Genomic DNA, 17345 nt, shown 5'->3' with positions numbered 1-17345 from the left:
ACCCCCCAGCTTACCTGCTTCCTGCTTCCCGCGAATCAAATGTTCGCGGGAAGCAGGGGAGGGGGCGGAGTTGGGGCGGGGACTTTGGGGAAGGGGCGGAGTTGAGGCGGGGGGTGTGGGCAGGGCTGGGGGCGGGGGCGGGGCCCCATGGAGTGTCCTCCTTTAGGAGGCTCCAAATATGGTAACCCTACACTTCACCCATCATTCCTCTTTGAACTACTCCATTAGATTTTAAGAGTACCTGTTTTAAACAGAAATATTACGTAACACCTGAGTGAAGGAGTGGTTTTAATGAGATCATCAACTCCTCACTTCAAATCAAATACACATAGAGATTTATGATAGACCGAGCCTGCATTTCCTTTGGGACCTTTCCCTTCTCCAGCAGCGATATGTTGTATTTATCAACATTAGAGAGTTGAAAACTTTGTGTGTTTTAGAAACTGGAGAGCCTTCAATATCTGCCTCTCTATGGCTGGGTGTTGACTGTTTCCTACAAGGCTGTCAGAAAGGGTGTCAGTGCTGGTGTCTAATAGTGTTCCTAGCATACGCTAAGGACTGGTGTGTTATCCCGATCCTTCTTGTGATTAGTAGTAGATTAGCAGATACCGGACCACACAAGATACAAATACGGAGTGCTTTCTTTCTACAGTGCACAAGGGATGGGTTGAGATGTGTCAATCACAGACCATGTGGGAGTAGGCCAGGCAGCTTGTGGGGATTCTCTCTCTCCCCCTCCTCTCCTACAAGGAGGTTCAGCTTGAATATAACTAAAGTCCTGTAAACAGGCTGTTACTTTTAGACGTGCTGCTTGGTAGCAGCTGTTTTGATTATCCGGGTTTATAGCTTACATATGCCTCTGGCAACAACCTCAACTAGGTCACTCCTGGAGCTCATAGTCTAGCCTAATTCGAAAGAAGTAAATAAGAGGGTAGAATTTGTGCATGTGCAATGATGAGATGTGCAATATTGCCTCTAGTCAGAAAGAGAACAGCTCAACAATACTGATAACAGCAATTTGGTTTACAATAGTGTAGTGTGAAACTCTTAGACAGGATAGTTAAAACAGAGCTTCTTGCAAAGAAAGGAATGCAAATAAAATGGGCCCTATTTAGGGGAGGCAAAAGTTTCCTTTCCACCAAAAGGAATATTATTTGTAAGCTGAGCCAGAGCCTTCCCTTTCCCTCCCCCAAGCATGCTTGGCTCCTGTACCCAGAAGCTGGCTTTGTCTCGCTCCCTGCCCTGCGCGGCTGCCAGGTAGAGTGGCCAAACGTGCCGGGGAGTGCAGGGAGCCGGCACACTGCGAGAAGGACAAAGCCACACCCCACACACACAGGTAACGTGTAGGGAGGGGAGAGCGCACTCCTGCTGGAGTGTCTGGGTTTTAAATATTACAAAGTTGGCAACCCTAGTTGAAGATGAAAGTCTCCTCTGGGAAGAGTGCTGAACTTGTAAGCCATTTCCAAAGCAGGGAACAGGGTAGGCCCCAACTGGCAACAAGTAGCTGGAACGCTCATTGTACTAAACATCTCAGGCCTGCTCTTGCACCACTGAAGCTAAGGGGAGTTTTGATATTGTCTTTGATGAGAATGGGATCAACTGAAAACTCACTGCAAGGAAAATTGCTAAATTTCTGGAAACATAGTTCGGAAAACAATCTGAATTCTCACCGTAATGCAGGAATTGCTTTGATAGAAACTAGTCACAGAAAATGTGCACCTTAAACTGAAAATTACAGGAACAGTAGTAGTCTGACCTTGGGCCCCCAGAACCCAAGAAAGGAGCCTATTAGTAACTAATAGACACTGTTAAGATAATTAACATTTGATCTACCTTGAGCTAACTATAATTTAGGCTTCAGTGGCTTCCAGATTCCTAATGTGTGAAGAAAAAATCCTTTTTGATTCCAAGCAATTAACAAAAATAAAACAAACAAATTAAAAGTGAGCCTTGAGGTAGGTTTTTATTTTTTTCTAAATTGGGCCCCATCTTCCCCACCCACATTGCTATCATATACACCCTGAAATAGTCAGGGCCTGTGCCCACGACTCCACAAGAGTTTATTTCACTCTCGTAGCCTCACACGGGCAGCCCAACCTTCCATGTTGCTTCCCTGACTTTGGGTTTGTCTTCACTGCAGAAAGTTGTGTGTGTTCTTAACTCAGGATAGCAGCTCGATTCAACCCCAGGCTCTCCTACAGGCTTTAACTCGAACGCTAACCCAAGTTGCCTTGTCCTCACTGCTATTTTAACCTGAGTTAGCTAATTGGGGTTAATAACCTGAGTTAAGTACATGCTTCCTCCCTCCCCTGGTGAAACACACTCTTTGCCACACAAGCTACTAGCAGCTGTTAGCTGCTCCACAGCACCGGTACCTGTAAAGCCATACTAGAGAGTTTGTTGTGTTATTGCCCAAAGGTCCCAACAATCTGAACTGGGTTGCTGGGTACAGTATAAACACAGATTTTATTCCTATCCCAAAGTTCTTACGATGCTGTAAGGAGCAATATTATCTTCCACACATTACCACGTGCTTGGAAATTTATTAAGTAAGCCTATTAGAGAAAGGAGCTGCTCCCTGGCTCTACCACTCGTCTCCCCACAAACCTGTAAAACCTTAACCATATAGTGTACATACAGGTTTTCATGGTTTCAGAACAAAACTACCACTGAAGGATCCTCAGCATCACACCTACACAGAGCAAAGGGTCAGACAGATTACCTGATCCAGTCATTTGTGCCTTTGTACTCTGGAGCACAATGAGGCAATTGCCATGAGGCTAGTGCATACAAGCAGAAAGTTATTTTAACTGAAAATGGACAGGGAAGGGAAATAGCAAATGGAAGAGGCCATTGCCAAAAAATGTTTTCAAGATGGGTACAACTGTAAAAAAAAACTAGTGTAATTATAAAGAACAGATAAACAGTGCATTCAAGTTAAAAGCTCTCTCACAAGAATAAGCACAGATGTCTTAAAAAATCTGACCTTAAAGAAATATAACAAAATTATATAATTTTCAGAATTAGGTGTAGAACATCCTTTCCCCCCCCCCCCAAAAAAAAAAAATCTAAGAGCATTCTTAGCCTGGCTCTCTTGCTATCTACTTACTGCAATAATTGACACATTAGAAGTATGATCCAATGCTCAATTACTTTAAAAGGAAGCTGGATCATAGCCTAAATAGATACATTTGATATGTTACCTTACTGTGTCTAACTCCCGCCTTTGTCTCTCATTCAGAGGCTCAGCATGCTGGCAACATCATAATCACCACAGAGATCAGATCAGTGAGATCTAAAAATCTCTTCAATATTCTTTAAAAAGAGGCAACTATATTATAGCCTTTAGCAGATACTGTTGGATATTTTTCAATAAAACACACTAGGTGCTTAGAACCCAGAGAGATATCCTCCATAGAATACCTTTAGAGTGCAAATTACACAAGCTGTCAAGCTAAACTACTTGACAATGTGTCTTAACTTTTATCAAGGCAATAAAGGAAGCAAAACAAATTGAACCATAACCAGAAGTGTCAGGCAGTAAGAAAGTAACAAATTTTTTGTATATGCACTAGAAATACATTAGCTCTACATGCACAGAGGTCCAGGATGCGAGCCACTGCAAGAATGTTTTAGTTATACTTCTTGGGCCTGATCCTCCCAGACATGCATCTGGAACTCTGATTTCTCAAATGATCTGGAAATAAAGGGCTTGCAGGACTGGGCCTCTACTGGTTTAAGACATTCACGTAATAGTTTTAAAATGTATTCAAACCCAAAGTCAGTCTAGTTTGGAATTTGGAAGATAGTTTTACTCCAAAACCAGTAGGATGCAGCCAACAAGCTCAACTCAACTGCCAAAAAAAGCATGTGAACAGTTCCACTTATTTTACACAAAAGCTATAGCATATGTATGTACATCAGGAAGCTGATTTTAAAAGAAGCACATATTATGTCCTCATAATGGTGAAGTCAATCAAGTCTGACAAGTAAACTAAAGGAGGATCTCACACCATACATATCTGCTCTGTATATCCTATATAGTCTTAGAAAGCAATATGACAATCTTCACATTATGGACCAAGCAAAATCATGCTGCTAGGTTTCTAAAAAAACTTTTTAAAGAGTCTACATTTAATGAGAAGTGTTCTGAATTTCATGAACTTGAGGCTCCTGGTTGACATACACTTACACACAAGTCAGTGCCCAAATTAGAAACTTTTGTGCAAAGTGTGTATGATAGACATCTAAATGAACTCAACTTCCCCTCCCACCCTCCATAAAGACACAGGCCTTTAAGAGAAGGCTTCAAAACATGTTCAGATGTTTTAACAGAAATCAGATTCAAAACACCTGCATTTTAAGTTAGCATATATTTTACTGTCTCAATCACAGCAACCTCATACAGTAAAATACACAAAAAATAGAGCATGGTATCACTTGCAATTCAACACAGTTTTGTACTACAGTATTCAATGACAGATATAAACACAGGACTTTTCCTTTTTAAAGCAAATATAGTAGTCCCTGCTATGTTCACTGTATAAGTTACGTGGCATCACAGTTTCAGTTAATTACTGTAGTGAAAGTAGCAATATGGAAGTTGAACTAGTAGGTACATTGTATAGCAGCCAAAACAGGCGTGACACTTCAGAAAGATGAACAGAAAAACTACCAAAATGAGAGCCACCCTTACAGACTGTATTTTAGTAGTAAAATTGTTTTAAATTCTGCATTATATACATACTGTATCTACATGTGTTCTTTTTATACATATATATATGTATTTATAAAAAGCCATTAAGATTTTGAAAACCTTAACATCATTCACCTAAGCAATACTGAGCCTAGCCCAATGGTTCCCAAACTGTGGGTCACAATGCACCATCAATACATGGGGTCACAGAGGATAGACACCATTTTGCTCCTGCAGCATGACCTTGCACATACAGTGCAGGCAAGGTCACAATGCATGGATGATGCCATGTTGTTCTACAAAATGGCATCCTCCATGCTATCTGGAGTCCTGGCAGGAAAGAATTCATTAAAATGGGGTCATGCCAACGAAAAGTTTGGGAACCCCTGCCGTAGCCTTCAGTCAGCAAGATAATACCTGCTTATAACCTTTTCAGTTGCAGTCACTTATCTTCTGATAGCTAACCACATGCCATTTACTTTATTTCTTAATGCAAGTCAGAGTAGCCTTTCTCAGCCATCTATAAAATCAAGTTTCGCCTTTTCTTTTGTATATCTGACACTCTTATGGCTAAAATATTTTAGTAAGTTTACAATATTAACCTATTTAATTCCACTCAACCCAAAACAGTAAGAAAAAATTGGTGACCAATCATTCATGCATGTTTTTCCACACAGTCAATGGACATTTGGGAAGGGGAAAAAAACAAAAAAAAAAAAAAACCCCTAGAATCAAAAACTGTTCAAAAATGTATTATTTAGGTGCAAAGTGGATGAATTTACACTTTAGATAATTTCTTTAGATATTTTAAATGTTTGATTCCAATACTCAGATTGAGTTTCCTAATATTTTGTCTGAATGTAAAAGAAAAAAAATAACAGGGGGCTCTTGCAGATTTTCTTTTCCCATAAGACTAAAGTCTGTCCATAGAAGATGTAGTTTAATTTATTACATGGTTTGACGGCCAAACTGTACAGCACCCTGCACAATGGAATCCTGGTCTAGGACTAGGGCTCCTAGGCACGATAGTCATACAAATAAATAATAAGTTTTATTGCCTGATTTACGTCTACAACTGATGGATTTACTCCAATGGGAGTCATACAAGCTCTGTGAATTTTAATCAGATCACTGCCTTGTCAGCTGAGCTACGCTATAGACTTTGGAGTGGATTTAGATGCAGGGTATCATCTATGCATACAAAGTTCCCATAAGCATAAGGGAAGAAAATGTGCTCTTAGGCCCAAAATCCTGCAGTCCTTACTCAGGTAAGACTCCAATTAATTTAGAAGAGGTGTCTCCTGTGTGAGAGCTTTGGGTGCTTTAAAGAAGGAAGCAAAGAAAACAAAAAAAAATTTCTGAGCCAATAATATCAGTCTGCCACAGTGACGGTAGTAAACCATGAAATACAGTACAAGTAAACAAAAAATTTAAAAAAAGGGAAGCCATCTGAACAAATAACCCAGAGAGGCTTCATAGTTACATAATGATTTTACCACTTTTAGAATTCAACATATTGAATCTATTTATTAAAAAATAAACTGTTTCCAAATCACCTATTTACAGTACAAAGAATGGGATTTAATACATGTGCAACAGAAAATGAATAAAATCAGTACTCAACTGGAAAGACAACACTCCAGGCATAATTTAAGTGACATGTATACAGATTCACCTTTTAAAAATACCACACAGTAAAAACCAGTAGGATGGTATTGGCAACACTAGAAAATAAAGCAGGAACTCTCTTCAAATTCAGATTGTATAAGCTTGAGATAAACATCTTGGGGGATGGAAGGGAGAAGGAAGAGACATGAAGAGATGTCCTGGTGTTTACATTTTAGAGCTCAGGAAATGCAGCCAAACTCTTCAAAAATTAGTCCTTTTTGGCAACCAAGCAATTTGCAAATACTTCCTCAAGTATTTTAAAGTTTCCCTATCAAAACAGACAGTGATTTCACAATACACTGAAAATGCTGCTCTTAATTTCTTGATTTTATACTCTGATGTAGTTTTATTTGGGTGAGGCAATAACTGCAATATAACAACAAAGGTGTGGTGTCACTTAAAGTGCAACAGCTGCCAAGTTTGAAAGGAAAATGTGCTCTTCTCCCCCATCTAAATTGAAAAGCAGTTATCAGATAAGAATCACCTAAATGGTAGCAGCATGAACTCTAATGTATACGCAGCATTTGTGAAGCCACTAAAAATGAGACTGGCACCTAATCATTGAAATGTATTTCCAAAAACTGGACATCTTTTTTTTAAATATTTATATATATATATAAAGAGGTCAATATCATATTTGTTACCAGTGAAATCAGAAAATTCCATGTGTTTTTAGCCCTTGTTTCTCCCCTCAAACACAGAATTTCAAGTCTATCTATAAACAAGATGGGGCAGCTGGGTTGATTTATAGTTTAATTGATTGTTAGGTAGGAATCTGTGTAGCTCACTCTTTCTACAGCAGGGATCATAATAGTAAGCATTGAGGCAAGCATCACATGAGACTTTTGAACAGAACGTGCATGTGTTTGCAGCTCCAGATCGGTTACAGAAGCCACAGCGCAGGGTGCCTGAAGGCTTGGATTTTGAACTGAGCTGAGCAGCTCGCTCTTGACTCGGAGTCTGTAATGCATACGGAGATTTCTCTCTTAAAGCAGAGACAGGAGACAAGCCATCATTTGGAATTGTTTTGATTGAATAGCTGCTCTGTTTCACTGCTGGATATTCCTGCCTATAGATGAGCAGATTGTCACACTTTTGGCAAACAGAAGCGCCGCAAGTTATGCCACAATTCTGGCACTTCAGGGAAGTTGTCTCTTTGGCTAGATGCGTACGTTTGTGGTAAATAGGATTGGCGTCATTTCTTATTAGCCATACATCAGGTTTACTAACGTCTTGTCTTTTAAAATTTAACACACTTCTAGAATCAGGATCAGTATATAAGTCTAAGTCTTCTTGAGCAGAAAAATAGGAGTTGTAGGGGACATTTGTTCTCAACATGCCATTGGGATGGGATGAAATTGGCAGAAATTCATTGGAACACCCATGTGGAGAGCTTGACATAGTAAGAAGAGATGGTGATGGACGTATTATTTCATCTTTAATGTCATCTTCTGTATCAACCAAAATTGGTTCTTTTCTGAGACTCAACGAAGTCATCAATGGTGGTTTCTTGTTTTCCCAATAGCTGTCATATGTATCCACGGATTTAGAAGGCTTGCTTACTTTTGGTTTGAAGTAAACTTTAGAGGCTCTTTCACTAGCAGATTTCTGAAGAACCATGCGTGCCATAGAAGTGTTCAAGTTTTCTTTGCATTCTGTGCGCCGTTTCATAGCTTCTGAGCAGCCTCTAACATCTTCATTGCTATTTTTTCGCTCATTTACAACATCAAGCTCCAAATAACCTTTATCCTTCACTTGCAAGTGAATTTCAAGCAGTTGTTCACACTCTATTTTTGCCAAAAAGAGTTCAAATGAAACCATTTTCACTTGGAAGGCATCAACCAGCTCTTTGAGCTTATACATGGTTCCCAGTTCTTGGACATACCCCATGTAGTTCAGAATCTGTCTTACATCCTCCTCAGGTAGTGTGGACTTTACATAATAAACAAAAGGTCCCGTGTAGGTCTGGAAGGGGGAAAATAAAGGAAAGTTAAGTTATAACCTCAGTGGCAGACTAGATGCTCAGACACTACAGTGCTGGGTACAATATAGGTACCTTGTTAGTCCTATCTAATCAACCTCTGATAATCAAAGACTACAAGTGCTCCATGAAAGTTGAACCCAAATTCTGCAGCTCTCCTGTTTGACAGACTAAAAATTCTGCATCAGCTTCAGATAAATCCAAAAAAGGAAGGTTTTGCTTAAATTTGAAGACAATACGATCAGCATGTAATCCTCTTGTTATTATATTGTTTATTTTACGCTTCCCTTAAATATTCCAGTTTTAACGTACCAGAAATTGAATTTACAACACAACTGCACTGTACAAGCTTTGGTGGGGGAAAGATGGAGGTTTCAGAAGTGGGTAGCGGACAGCTAAATATTTAAGAATCTTGTGGCCATATTGGGAACATGGGATCACAAAATTAACTGGATGTTTCTGCTAAAGCAGTCAGTGAAATAGTTAATGTTGACATTAAAATCTTATCCGATTTCAAACTTAAATATACTGAAATGAACAGTTTCAGAGTAGCAGCCGTGTTAGTCTGTATCCGCAAAAAGAACAGGAGTACTTGTGGCACCTTAGAGACTAACAAATTTATTAGAGCATAAGTGGGCTGTAGCCCACGAAAGCTTATGCTCTAATAAATTTGTTAGTCTCTAAGGTGCCACAAGTACTCCTGTTCTTTTTTTGAAACGAACAGTGTTAGTTCAAATCTCAGCAAATACTTCAGGATGTTTGCAGACTGGAGAGGAGAGTGCTGCATTGGTTTATGCTGTTCACATTTCAAAGGTTTTCTTCATACTATAAGTGCTTGAAACATTTTTAAATGACAGTTCATATTTGGAGGAAGGATGGATTTTATAGCAAATTTTGCAGCCATGAAGCATTGACAATAATCTGTGCTTCAGCTGCCCTATCTGTAATGGACGTAACATTGATTACATGCATTTACAAATTGCCTCAGATGAAAGGTACTTCACATGCTAATAATTATTAAGGACAGAAAATCCCTCAAGAAGAGGAGCAAGTCTCCTGGGAAAGAAGTTAAAAATACAAGCCTAAGATGCAACACACATGTACATACAAGTATATTATAGGGCAGTTTTTACAAAGGCCTATTAGGTACACTCTCTCTTTTCTAAAAATCCAAGGCCATGGGAGATTCCCCGCCCTGAGAAACTCAATGAGCACTTGCTCACTGATTCAGACAGAAAAACACAGCAGCCAAATGAATCATTTGCAACTTTGTGAAACACTGTCCCAAACTTATCTTTTATGTTTGGGAAACAATTGACCTTTCTTCTGAACTGCTTAGCTTAATGCAAATATCTGGCCAGGGATAATCATAACATTTTAAAGCAGAGAGTTCACTCAAATCAATTTGTACAACATGCTTACAGTTTTTCTTTCAGATGACTATGTGTCAAAAAGCTAATGAGGACATAAGTGTCTCACTTCAAAACTTATTAGTATTATTTTTTTAAACAAAATCTCAAACGTTGAGCTGAGGTGTAGCAGTGGGTTAAATATTTCAGTCTGAGCAGAGCTAACAGCCATCGATATTGTTGACAAAATTGACTCCAAAGAGGATGATGGTTTACAGTGTTTGATTTGGAAGGTACATTCTACATTTTCTTAAGTCTTAATCATGTTTTACATGTCAAGAGTCTGCAGTAAGGCTTGTGGGGAATGAGGAAACATATGGATCCATAAGAAATATCCCTTATGATGCAACATAGCTGAGATGTTTGCTCTGACTGGAGTTCAAATCCTATATTGGGTCACAAGTGGAAATGATTTGGCTCTGTCAACCTTGTACATGGTGGTAAAAAGAATGACAATACATGACCAACATCTACATTGTTAGCATCCCAAGAGGTGCCCTAGACTGGAATAGTCAAGATCTTACCTGTCAGGACTTCAGTACAATGAGAAAGTAGACCTATGGAGAGTTCTACTAGTCTGGAATAATTCCCCCCCTAAAAGATGTAATAGAAACTACTGATTGCACAGTGCTTTTTTTTTTTTTTTTTTTTAAAAGGACGCTGTCAAATAGTTTAGTGTATAGAAAAATGCTTTGTAAGGCTATATTAGAAGTATTTATATGAAACTTTCAAAAACAATTTTCTGTCTGGATTTAAAATGTCACCTGTAGTGTTCACAACTCAAACACTGCAGCTTTGATCCAGTATAAATGAGAACCCAAAGACAAGACAGACTCAAAACTGGCAGTGGAAGAGAAGCTAACTAGTCTGCTTCCATGATCTAAACTGAGCTATATGCAATTATTAAACAAATAGCACAGATGATGAGAAGTATATTAGGCTTTTAAAATACTATCAATCTCAAACAAAGACCCTGACACAGGTAAAGAATTTGAAAGGACATTAAAAAAAAAAAAATCAAGGTTCCATGTTCTTAAAGCAAACTAAAGAAGTTTGTTTGCCAGTGTGAAATGAGTTGAGGTTTCCAATCCAATTCCTGGTAAACAAGTGTCCATTTCACAAAACACCGCACATTGCAATTAGTGCTAAATTAGCAGTTCTGGCAGAAAGGGCAAATATTGAGTGAACTTAGAAGTCAACTATCCATTCACCCTAGTGGTATTCCCTCGCTGTCAAAGTCAGGATACAACAGTAGGCCAGTGGGAGGGAGCGGAAGGGGGATGCTTGCACTGATTCTGCCTGTTTTATGGATACAGAGAGGATTTCAGACTCCAGGACTGCCTATCTGTCACCTTTCAGCATTGCAAAAAATATTCAGGAATAAAGTTAGATGAAACTACAAATCATTATTCTAATGTATTACCACCACATGTGAAACTTCTTACCTTTATAGTTTTGAATTCCTTCTTCCAAGGGTAAAGAAAGAGATTAATTCCTATCATCTCCAGCATAGCGAATGCAGTATGGAGAGAACGTAAATTTGAGGATTTCAGGGATCTTAGTGAATTTTCAGCCATCTCATAAAATTTAATCAACCGGAATCTATAAAAGGGATCAATCTTGGGAAGGCAGAGTAAGGCTGATGCTGCCACTCGCAGATATTCATCATTAACAGGGCGCTGTTTGTTGTCAGAAGCATTCAATTTGGATTCATGGAACTGTACATACTTCTTAAATAAATCGTCTTTATATTTCGTATCCATTGAAATAGGACTTTGGCTCACTCTTGGGTGGCTACCTCATCTCTTCCATGGTTATTCTGCAACAGACGGATTACTGAGCCTTTTACAAGTTTTCAGTAATCGTGATTCTTCTGGAATAAAAAGAAAAAACAAAGACAAGTCATTACAGCTGTACTACTCCAGCATGCCTGTAATTTCCACATACCCACAGGAGCCTGCGAAAGTGTGCACAGAGCAGTGGATCCCAACCACAAACTCTTCAGGCTTCTGTAACCATGTAATAGGTGTACTGGTCTTTTGGTGCCCCATGGCGAGCCCTTCACAGACATTATACACTCCTCTCCAACTGCATCCTAGAACAAAGCCAAGCCAGAGACTGATATAGACATTTGTGAGTTAAATCCCAGCAATGAGTCCACAACAATTTCCCCAAGTCCCATCTGGTTCTTTGAGCCAAGGCAGCCTTAGCCCCAAAGAAATTAGGTGCACGTGAGCCTAAACAGCGCAGAGATGCTTTTTGGTCCATAAGAATAGAATGGTTTGATGACTAAAAGCAAGGGCATGGTGCGATGAAAACAAAGTGACCTGTTTATACTGTTCTGGGGGCTAATGAGTTAAATTGCATGAAGAGAACTATAATCAGGGACTATTAATCTATTATTTTGCTTTCTCCAGAAAAAATATATAAACAAAATGAACTGCTCCAAAAGGGTTCTTTCTACTTAACTCAGGACTTCTGCTGTGATTCTCTCTAACTGCATGGACTGCACAGCCCAGCACTCTAGTCTTTCTAGCTGTACCTTATCTGTGAGCCTCTGTGTGCTACTGATATCCTATCCAGCTGTGTATATCCTACCCTGCCAAGGAGGTGGGGCTGTTCGATACTCATCTCACAACTGAGGAAGAGTCTGCATGCAACTGAACAGGAGGCAGTGGGCAGCAAGTGGCACAGCCAAGATTTTAGCCTGAAACTTGCAGTTACATCAAAAAGCTGGGATCCCTACTTTTAACAGCTAGTATGGGCCCTGCTTGGACCTGTTATGCTGGTGTAGTACAAAACCTTCGTTACTTAAGGTTTTTACAAGTGTACTAATATGTGTGTTTCTACTTTAGTGACTTGATGTCTCCTGCATAGGCAAGCCCTTTACACTGGCTTCCAAATGCTACCAAAGCAGAGATGTATTTGTGTTGCCCTGAAGTCATCCAGATTCTACAGAATACAACCTCTTATTTTTAAAGAAAGTACATGTCTAGTCCTTATGGCTGGGAAAACCTCCCAACCGTGAGCCAAATGTACGTCAATGGAGTGTTGTCTTTCTGGGTCTGCAGTCAGCCTAAAACAATGACTCAAAAGTGTAAACTCCCCAACCCACATTAAGCTCATGTAAATGCCATCAGTAATTATTCAGTTGCTGATCATTTTAGCAGATGGGAATGAAGCCGGGGGGGGGGGGGGGGGGGTTAGAATTGCTGCTGGACAGAAGATGCATCAGGAAGATGTTAAGGAAGAAGAAGAGGAGGAGAAAAAAGAGGACGAAGGAGAAACAAAGGGCAGAAATTTCAATGGTCCCAAATTCAAGAATATTCTTTCACCAAGTAATGCTGAATACAACAATGAGGAAGTGAACAAACAACAAACTAGAAGTTGTGTAAAAGCGATCTTTGTGCAAGCTTCCCTCTTGAAATCAGTGAGAGTTCTGCTGGGAATTACAGGGAATATGGAGTCCTAAATTCATATCTCAACCCAAGATCCATAAATAAAAATGCAATTGAGTCTTCTCCACAAGATGAGTTTACTGCCCCTTCCCTAAAGTTATTTCTTTATTTGTATAAAACAGAACTGGACAAAAGCAGCAGAATGCCACTACTCAACCACCACCTCCCTCCCAAATTAAATAATTAGGCTATGCAAAAGAGCTCTGATTGTTTCCAATCAACTGGGACTTTCAAACCAGTCTGGATAATAGATTTAAAAAACAGGGAACAATCCTGCACTAGAATGGAGCTGGATTAGATATCCTAGCCTCCATCTCTATTTTCAATAATTGTATGATACAGCAGCTTTGTTTCATGAATGGGGTATTACGATTAGGAAATCCCCTAAAGACAAGTAAGTCCTTTGTAAAGATCTTATGAACTGTGACATTCATAATCATCTCCAGCTCCCATGACTTGCCATTTGTGGGCATGCCAGGGTTCACCAGCTCATGTCTGAAAATCAAAATATGAGACAAACTAAGGCTATGTCTACACTGCACACCTTACAACAGCGTGGCTGTGCCACTGCAGCCGTGCCATTGTAAGGTGCACAGGGTAGCTGCTCTTTGTCACCAGGAGAGAGCTCTCCCGGTGACAAAATAAAACCACCTCCAACAAGGGGCAGTAGCATTGTCACTGGGAGCACGACTCCCACCAACGAAACACTGTCCACATGGGTGCTTTCCGTCGTTAAAACTTGTTGTTGTTCAGGGGGTTGTTTTTTCACACCCTGAGCGACACAAGTAACAATGAAAGTGCCAACGTAGATAAAGCCTTAAACAGAAGCCAACAACTTTCAAGAGAACTCTTGTTTTGCCTCTCAGCATTTACAGTTTAACTCCCTGAAAAATCCTATCTTTAACAGCTCACTAATCAGCAGGTGGGTTCTAACAGGTGTTAGATGGCAACAGTTTACTTTCAACCATACATGGTTACAGTACTGATAAGAAATCCAGTGCACAAATAAACCTGGTTGTATAGCAATGACTTTACCTGGCTCAGAAGATTGTTAAAGAATATTGAGCCCTTTCCCTGCAAGTCACTCACTGAAAGTTGTAACATCTCGTGGCTATTTGATAACCTACATACTATGAGCTGTCATCTTAGTCCAGTTCCTAGTGGACATAAAGAAAGCCACTAATATATCTGTCCCCCTTCATCACTGAAAGTCTCAGCACAGAAATAAAACAATGAATGGGCCATAGAGATTCAGCGTCCCTTTCAATCCAAGGAACATTTACTCTAGCATAGAGGTGAAATACAGTCATAGCAACATGAGGAAAGTTTACAATATGCTGCTACTCATGCTGTCACCTTTATGAGGCTGAAATAGGATTTCAGTCTCTAAGGCTTTCACCAACACTTAAAAAAAAAGAAGAGTATTGTATTGAGCACAAGAAAATGCTTAACACCACAAAAATGTTTTTGAATGTTAAGGCATCCTAGATTATGATTAAGTTTATTAAAAGACAGAAGCCTACAAGGTACATTCATGTATCACCCTCAATCAAAGCCATCACTTTGCTTATAAACTGCAGTATTTCAGTTAAGAAGTGTTGTCCCAGAAGTACTAAAACTCTTCAAATGACAAAGCTAAAGAAAGATAGCTGACATATTAAGCATAATTATAAGACAATAAATGTGCCACCTTCAGAATTGTGATTACATTAGAAAAAGCTGAATTATCATTGCTCTGAAATTGCCAATCTATAGGGAAGTCAAATAATTCTGTCCCACTAAGAATAAATAAAACCCACGCAGTCTTACATTGGTCTTTAAAATGGTTTCTAAAGCATCTGACAAGAAAAATCCCCTGACCCACAGAAGAAAATCCCTCTGCTATTTCTGCCATAATTCTTAACTACTCAAATAGGTACCATTCAAAATATTCATTAGCTCGTTGAATCAGGATTTTATAAGAGGGATTCCTTGACCCAGACAGCGAGAACATAGCTTTCATATTACACTGAGCTACTCAGCATGAAATGTGGCTGAACGATCAAAATAATTTTACCACAAACCCACAGGCATATCCCCTGAATAGCAATTTGAGGTTGGAGGCTCATGCAACAGGGTCTCATCGAGCAGGCAGCTATTTTTTTTTTAAACCGAATTCAACTGAACCTATAAAATAAATTGATCCGGTGTACCCAGCTCAGTTTCTGAACCTATAGCTAATGGATTGAAATCCTGATCTAACCTGGCATCCTTCTCAATCCTGTTTCCATGATATGCTGTTTGGAAAAACCAAGCTCTCTCCCTCTCTCCTCACTTAACATGTTGCCAATTCTACATTTTCAAAGAAAGCATTCTCCTGGACTATTCTTCCACTGCTAATCATCAGCCAACTTTGCTGCTAATTCTGCCTCAGAGCCTTCCTGGACCAGGTACAAAGTCAGGAAACTTTATTAGAAATCATTGCTGGCCTTCAGTTACCTGCATGGGCTCCTGTCCTCTCTGCTTCTTCTGAGTACATTTACACTCAAAAACCAACCACACACCACAGCATCAAGCCTCAGAGCTTGGGTCAACTGACTCAGGCTACAGAGCTAAAAGTAGCAATGCAGATTTCCCCCAATCGGTCTGGAACTCAAGCTCTGAGACCTCTCTCCCTCCCCCTGGATTTCAGAGCTTCAGCACATCTATACAGCTACCATTAACCCGACAGCGTGAGCCCAAGTCTGTTGACTGGGCTTTGAGACTTGCTGCCATTTGGTGCTGGGGGGGGGGGGGGAGGAGGAGAAGAGAGTATTTATTTATTTTTGCAGTGTAGATGTAGCCTTAGGTCCCTTTTCAAAACCTGCTGTGCATGAGACCGTCAATGGAAGAACCTTGTCTGTATACTCTACATCATGGCATTAGTTTTTTTCACAGATCCCAAGGCCAGAAGGGAACATTGGGATCACCTAATCTGACCTCCTGCACAACACAGGACATACAACTTCTCCACAATAATTCCATGGGCAGATCCTTACACCCTTAGAGGCATCTTCTCCCAGCCCCCCCTCCCCCGAGGAGGAAGTCTCCGATTACATTACTGGGGCTGGGGGAGGCCAAGGGGAGCCCGAGATCTCTCGGGCCCTTCTGCACCTGTGCTTGGCGGGGCTCTGCGCGACAGGGCTGTGCCTAGCTATACAAACCTCCCCCGGCTAGTGAAAGCGAAACCCAGAGCCCGCGCCCCGGGGGCCCGCAGCGGGGCAGGCCGGGCACCCCGCACCGGTAGGCGCATGAGAGCCGGGCGAAGCGGGGGTCCGACAAGGACCCGCAGCGCTTATGACCCGGAGCCACCCGCGGGCAGCCGAGAGGGACCGCCCGGGGAGGGGGAGCTGGGACAGGGCCCTGCTCCCCCTCGGGGCTCTCCCCAGCTGGGGCCGCCTCACTCACAGCTTGCAACGAGGGGAAACCGGGTCCGGGTCGCGCGACCAGCCGCCACTGCCACCCGCCTGCAGGAAGCCGCCCGTGCCCCGGATACAGACCCCCGTCCTCCCTCAAGCAGCCGGAAGTGACCCCTGTGGGGAAGCATAAGGACCCGGAAGAGCTTTGGCGCATGCCCACTGCTCTCGGGAAGGAATCGACAGTAGCCTTAGCTCGTAAGGGAGCTCTCCGCTCCTCTCTCTTACCCGTCCCCCCCAGCGAGGCAACCGCACGCCCCTCTGTCCAGCCGAAGCGAAACAGCGGCAGCCACAACCCGGCAGCAAATCAGTTTAGAGCCAAGTGACGTAATACGGTTGCATGTTCTCATTGCGCATGCGCCGCTCATGGACCGTAATCTCGCGTGTGATGTCATAGAGAAGGATTTAAAGGGCTAGAGTAGCCTCTGGCAGGTTTTCTCCTGCCCTGAGGGCTCTCCCTATAGGCCTGCAGGGTACCTGGGGCCTGGCTACCCTGTCCAGCAGGGCCTGGGCTGGAAGTGGCCTGCTGAACAAAACTGGGCTTTTCACAACAGGGCGACTCCGACGGCAGGGCACTGATTGTCCTGGGACGTGCCTGGCCACGGCCAGCCCAGCTAGAACTAGAGTCCAGTTCAGCTGGAGCCTTGTTTGGTGAGGGTGCAGTTGGATCAGGCTTTGAGGCACTGGCTAAGGGCTTGT

At 41.4% G+C, this 17345-nt stretch overlaps 1 protein-coding gene across 1 annotated transcript; it reads right to left on the bottom strand.

The window, feature by feature from the left end:
• Positions 1-4386: 4386 nt before the first annotated feature.
• SPATA2 (spermatogenesis associated 2) lies at positions 4387-16700 on the bottom strand. Its single transcript, XM_024207286.2, has 3 exons — positions 16639-16700; positions 11200-11627; positions 4387-8329 (listed from the first exon to the last, which is right to left on the bottom strand). The coding sequence occupies exons 2-3, from the start codon at positions 11515-11517 to the stop codon at positions 7076-7078; spliced, it is 1572 nt and encodes a 523-aa protein (XP_024063054.1). The 5' UTR covers positions 11518-11627; positions 16639-16700; the 3' UTR covers positions 4387-7075.
• Between the last annotated feature and the right edge of the window lie 645 nt (positions 16701-17345).

This window comes from Terrapene carolina, unplaced genomic scaffold (genome assembly GCF_002925995.2).
Source record: "Terrapene carolina triunguis isolate 2854851 unplaced genomic scaffold, T_m_triunguis-2.0 Scaffold130, whole genome shotgun sequence".
NCBI lineage: Eukaryota > Metazoa > Chordata > Testudines > Emydidae > Terrapene > Terrapene triunguis.
This window is presented reverse-complemented; position numbering and strand designations above follow the sequence as displayed.

Excerpts from the sequence above, each read along its gene's own strand:
- SPATA2 (XM_024207286.2), bottom strand. The coding sequence starts at position 11,517 with ATGGATACGAAATATAAAGACGATTTATTTAAGAAGTATGTACAGTTC. Across the intron at positions 8,330-11,199 it reads AGGAATTCAAAACTATAAAG|ACCTACACGGGACCTTTTGT; the intron begins GTAAGAAGTTTC and ends TCCCCCTTCCAG.